The sequence below is a fragment of the Micropterus dolomieu genome, linkage group LG10 (genome assembly GCF_021292245.1).
Source record: "Micropterus dolomieu isolate WLL.071019.BEF.003 ecotype Adirondacks linkage group LG10, ASM2129224v1, whole genome shotgun sequence".
Classification (NCBI taxonomy): Eukaryota; Metazoa; Chordata; class Actinopteri; order Centrarchiformes; family Centrarchidae; genus Micropterus; species Micropterus dolomieu.
In genome coordinates, this window is record NC_060159.1 from 28,441,339 (window position 1) to 28,447,389 (window position 6,051).

General features: G+C 43.3%; 1 protein-coding gene across 1 annotated transcript in view; it reads right to left on the reverse strand.

Annotated features, from left to right (window-relative positions):
• Window positions 1–6,051, reverse strand: part of asap2b (ArfGAP with SH3 domain, ankyrin repeat and PH domain 2b) — a 44,301-nt gene extending 38,250 nt beyond the window's left edge. Inside the window, exons 1-2 of the mRNA XM_046059911.1 lie at window positions 5,918–6,051; window positions 3,334–3,993 (exon numbers count right to left, since the gene is read on the reverse strand). Of these exons, the coding sequence (XP_045915867.1) occupies window positions 3,334–3,459 (126 nt within the window). The 5' untranslated portion in view covers window positions 3,460–3,993; window positions 5,918–6,051. The remainder of the gene's footprint in view (window positions 1–3,333; window positions 3,994–5,917) is intronic.

Below are 6,051 nucleotides of genomic sequence, written 5' to 3' on the forward strand. Positions count from 1 at the left end.
CTCTCAGTAAAACGACCTGGAGGTTAAACGATCAGCTTCTCTGATCAGGTGACTTCATGCAAACTCAACAACTTCAGGTCTGTGTTTGTCTTTGAGTCGGCTTACAGAACAGACTGCACGTAATCAAGGAAACAGAAGGTCTAAGGTCTCCTGGTGAAAGGAAACTGAATCACAGACCTGGAATCCACTAAAGAACCCCTGGAAACCTTTCAAGGACTTCTGTAAGCTCTTCAACACCTTCTGAAAAATGCTTCAAAGAGCCTTGAAGAGCCTGGAGTGAGCATTAAAATCCCAGCTGACACTGGACAAAAGGCAGACACAGGGAGAACTTGCAACCTGCACACAGAAAGGCCTGGGACCACCAAGGTTCCACCCAAGACCTTTTTGCTGTGAGGCAACAGAGCTGACCTCTGCCCAAACTGCAAAACCGTTTCTCTTTAAAGAGCTCTGTGACAGCGTAGCGGCCTGCGAGAAGCTTTCACAGATGCTGCGGTTCCCTCTGAACACCTCACAAGAACTTTTAAAGCCTCGTCAGCACCACAGAGAAACCTCTGGGGGCCACATTTAGTCTTCTGGCACCGCCCTCCTCTGTTAGTGCAGCAGCATGCGGTTCCTCTGTGTGGACGTTGACTCACTTACATGCTCCCCTGCACTCTGCTACCAGCTGAGTTTATAGATCTGAGATGCTCTTTATCTCGACGGCTGAGCAGTAACTTCACCAGCTCAGAACCTTTTTATTGATCCAGCCTGCTGTGTTACTTCACACCACCTGTATCGTTCTCCTTCTGAACTGAGCTCAGTGACAATTCTAATAAACTTTATTCAAACTGGGCGGCCGGACAGAAAGAGAGAAAGGTCCTTCTGAACGGACAGAAGTCCTCGTGAGGATGCCGTCAGCGCCACAATCCAACCATGATGTAAAGTGGAAACGGGCCTTTATACAGAAGGACAGGAAGAATAATAATAAACCACAGTTCCCATGAGCCTCAGCGGCCACAGAGGTTCTGAGCGCCTCATCAGTCAGCAACAACATCACCCAAAATCCAGAAGTGAAGTGATTCATGCGTTCGGCGTGGCGTCACCTGAGGCTGTCGGCGGGAACAGGAGCGCCGTCAGCAGTTTAACCGGCTTCAGTGACTCAGAGAGAGAGACATGCAGTGACTCCAGCAGCTCAACTGGGACTACAGACCAGACCGGTTCCACATCTGAGCCTCCTGAATCTCTGCAGGACTCATTGAGCTCGACACACACAAATAAACATACAGTGCAAAAACAGCTACAACGATTAGTTAATAATAACGATAATAATCCTTTCAGCCACTTGTTAAGCAAAAATATCAAAACTAGCTGGTTTCATCTACTTAAATGTAAAAAACTGCTGCGATTTGTTGACGTTTCTGAGTAAATGAAGAGTCTTTGGGTTTTGGACAAAAGAAGCATTTTTCATAATTTCTTGACATTTTATAGACTAAACGATTAGTCGATTAATCATCAGAATAATCTGCAGATCAGTCTGTAAATAATCGTTAGTTGCAGCCTCAAGTGCAAGAAGATAAATTAATCAGCCAATCAACCAACAACTGTGATAATTATTTAAATGATTTAATCTCTTAATCACACAGACGCCTCAGGAAACCATTCAGGGGCCCCTCTGAAACTCCTCCAGGAGCCTCAACTTCCTCACCAACAACTGAAAACTTTCAATGTGGCTCCAGACTCGCTCCACACATTCACAACCCTCACCTCCTCTGGGACGCAAGAACACAAGAAGCCCTGAACGCCTCACAAGAAATAACTAAACACTGAGAGGAGGAGGAGGAGGAGAAGAAGGAGGAGAAGGAGGAGGAGGAGAAGAAGGAGGAGAAGGAGGAGGAGGAGGAGGAGGAGGGAGTGAACAGACAGAAGTACAAAGAAGAGAGGACTGACAGCCAGAGGTAGGATCCTTTAGAGGGCGAGATGGGGGGGGGGGGGCAGCCCGGTCTTGTTGGGACTCGATCAGATGTGTGAGGCTTCCTCGTTGCCGCAGGTTTGCTGGGCGTGACGTCCCAGCATGCAACAGGAGGAGGGAAGATCCAACATGCTGCCCAGACCTCAAACATTCAGTGGTGGTGATGGCGCAGTGGATAAGACACGTGCCTTTGCTGTGAGAGACCCGGGTTCAATCCCCACTGTGACCCACCCACCATTGTGTCCCTGAGCGAGACATTTAACCCCTCGTTGCTCCGGCGGCGTGCGACCTCTGACACGTACAGCAGCTGTAAGTCGCTTTGGATAAAAGTGTTTCTCTGTGTACTCCTGTCTATACTCGCTGCTGTGAGTCCAGGAAGCTTTTAAATACTTTAATTTACTCAAATTAATTTTAATACTTAAATATTAAAATCTAGCCTTTTAACTAAGTTGTCCAAAAGATATTAGGTTGTATTTTAAGCATGAAAACGTACACGTACAAGTACGCACACTTAACTACAACTTAACTGTCTCAGTCAGCAGCCGAGTTCAATGTGATGCAGCCGACTGTTGTATATATTGCATACTTGTGACCAAAGCTGAGTGAACTCACTCTGGATGTTTTAAAGTCTATTCAGATGTTTTCAGAGCAGCTGGAGACCTGCAGCAGCAGCAGTATTACAACTTACAAGTACTGTTACTACAGTAGTTTCTGTAGTAACAGTACTTGTGACAGTGGTACTCGTATGTTGTATGTCTTCAGCAGGCGACCTTTGACCTGCACCACGACCACCACCACCGCCATCATCACCATCATCATCATCATCACCATCATCACCAACATGTGTTGCAAAACACAGCAGCAGCAGCTCTGAGCTCTTACAACAGAGGGGAGCACGAGGAAGTGGCTCTCTGTTCCTCTTTTCAGTGAAATAAACGACTTTTACTGCCTGGAAATGTGAAGAGGAGGAGGAGGAGGAGGAGGAGGGGGGGGGGCGGAGACCCTGAAGCACACAGTCCCCTTCAGGTTCCTCCTAAGAATCTGTATAAACCAGTTTGTTTTCTGCCTACAGAGACGGAATCTGTTCCTTTAAACAGCCGGAAACAAACTGAAGTACCTTTAATTACTAGTTTCTAATACAGGAAGTGATGACAAAGATCACGGGTTTAAATACAAATGGGAACAAACAATAACTTGATGTTCTGGGTGATCATTTATTTCTTATTAATGACTGATTTCCTCCCTCCTGGCGGTCAGAGGAGGAAGTTTAACAACTTTATTTAACAAAAAACACTGTAAAAACTAAGTTTGTTTGTTTGTTTGTATCTCACAGTTTATTTCCTTGTGTGCGGGCGCGTGCGTGTGTATGTGTGTGCGTGTCTCACCTCCTCCAGACCCGCCACCGTGTTCCTGCAGTGGGACATCCGGGTGGTGAAGCTGGACGTGGTCGGGGCTTTGTAGTCCTCGTTGGTCTCCGAGATGAACTCGGTCACGGTGATGAGCTCCGGCATCGCGAGCTCCGAACAGGCCGAGCCGTCCCGGTGTACAGACTCTGACACACAGCCAAACCCGCAGGCTCAGGTAAGCGACCGCACCTGGGCTGCCTTCAGTCCGAGCCAGAGATCCTCTCCTGGGTCCGGGTCTGGCTCCTGCTCATGTTAAATCAGCCTCTCAGTAAAGTCCGGCTCAGGTTCGGGGGTTTCCTCCCATGGTTTGTCCCGCAGAGGTGAAGCCTGCTGCACGCGGACAGCCCCGTCACATTCCTCCACCTGAGGAAACTGCACCGAGCAGGGCGGAGGCTCGGAGGAGGCTCGGAGGAGGGGCGGCCTGCAGGGACCAGGAACACGGAAGGAGCCCCGAGTACAGGAAGTGTCAGTGTTTCGAAGTTAAACACCGGGGACGAGTTCAGTCTCACAACGTTTTGCTCCGGTTTCTAACGTTTTCACGTTGAACGGTTTCCTTGAAACGTTGCGCAACGTGCTGGCACGGGCTCCGGGGTCTGTTTTCTCCCGTAGGTGGGCGTGTCTCAGGTGTTACCCAATCAGCTGCAACAAGTTTGTAAACACAACGGCGTTAAAAAGGCAGGAAAATGCAGTGCGCTTTTACCGTTTCCGTTTCTACGTTTTGTCTGCGCTGAACTCGCCCCGGGTTGATCCTGCCAATACTGCACTGCGTGTACTCAAAGAAGTATTCAGACCCTTTACTACAGTAACTGAAAATACTCATCTAGGAGTAAAATGTTCCTGTCAGTGTTTCAGCATTATGTTTCTGGATTAATGTTCCTGCTGCAGTAATGTGATGTCATTTTACTGCTGCAGATGTTTATGGTTGACCTCATTTTAACTCCTTGAAATGCTGGTGGGTAGATTTTAAAAGTACATTTAAAACTTTAAATTAAATATTAATACAGTAATAATAGTGATCCAAAACGATATAACACTGTGCTTTTGTACTTTTACTCAAGTTCAAAAACAAACGAAGTAAAACAAACGTTTATTTGTAATAACGCGTTTTTATTCTGTGGTGTTTTTACTTTTAGCCTGAATGAGTAAAATTTGAATATTCCACTGATGTTTATTTTAACTTAGAAGTGTGATGTTGTGTCTGTACTTTATTAACACTATAGAAGTCACTGAGGATGCACTTTAATGGCTCATTTATCGTCCTAATTAAACAAACCACAAAAATGCATGATAATTGATGCATGTGTATAAATATAAATGCATAACCACCTTTTAAATTCATTGTCTGGACTGTGCAGCTTTTATATAAGATACACATATACCATTTTTCTGTGATATGTGTAGTTTTAATAAGCTCTGTCTTCATGGTTACAATCTGTTTTTGATATTTATGCATTATTTTCTACTTGTTCATGCTGTTTAATCTTTTTCAGATTTCATTTATTATTATTTATATATTAAGTATAGACCAAAATAAAGATCAATAAAAAAAAAAACATACTTGACTACCCGTAAGTGCATTTTGTCTAGACCTCCCTGAATTACAATAAAATGTAATTAAATACATGTTTTGTACTTTACAGCCAACTTCACTTTATTCAGATTTATCTTCCAGGAATTAAATTTAAAGATATAATGTTAAATAAATAGATATTACTTTTACTTACTTACTAAAATTTGTGTAGAATAGCATTACTACAATAAATACAACAAAAACGATTAACACAGTGAAGTGAACTGCCCGTTTCTGTTCTTATTAGCTCAGTGTGAATGATTCAAATAGCTTGTTTTGTCCAACCAAAATAGTTTCAGCTCTGCAAAGATGACTCATAACAGTAGTTTTTGAAGCTGAACTGCACTACACAGGTGTGCCAGAAACCAAATAGTTAAACAGATTCATGGGTCACAGATTTAAACCAATCCAAAATAAAAATAATTGTCATCTAGATTATGTCTTAAATTAAAACAAAATTTCATCCTTTATGTATTTTTAAAAATGTATAACTTTATGGAATTTTCCAAGTTATCCACAAAAGAAGTATCCCAGCACACAAACATGCATCTTTAACAGATGCACACAAGCAGCACTCTTATTTCTCTTATTTTATCCCAGTGATCAGAATCAGATTAATTGCCAGGTATATGACCCTGGATTGTACATTGCTCACAATGTGCTTACTTATACAATAATAAAAACAGACATAGGCTACAGTATAGAGAACACATAAATACACAAAAACAATATAGACAGATTGAGACAATATCATGAAACAGTTGGATATAATTGTGTCCATGTTTTCCCAAAATGATCAAGTTTTCCTCTTTACGTCAATTTAATTTCTCTCATTTTAATTAAACATGACAAATTTCCATTTTCCAAATTAAATATGATCCTGCGATGGACTGGCGACCTACACACTAGTAATGCTTCTGGTCGTTAGGTAGCTAGCTAGCTAGCTAACAAAGTTTGTGTTTAAGACATTGACAGTCCCCTGAGGCAACTTACCCTAAACTTAACTGTCATTGAAGTTAGTGCCTAAACCTAAGACAGTGAATACATGCATGTTGACCGGCTATCCCTACATCAGCCTCACGGCTGCAGCTCAGTTTCAGGGTCTTGGCAGTCTTCTTATAGCCTCG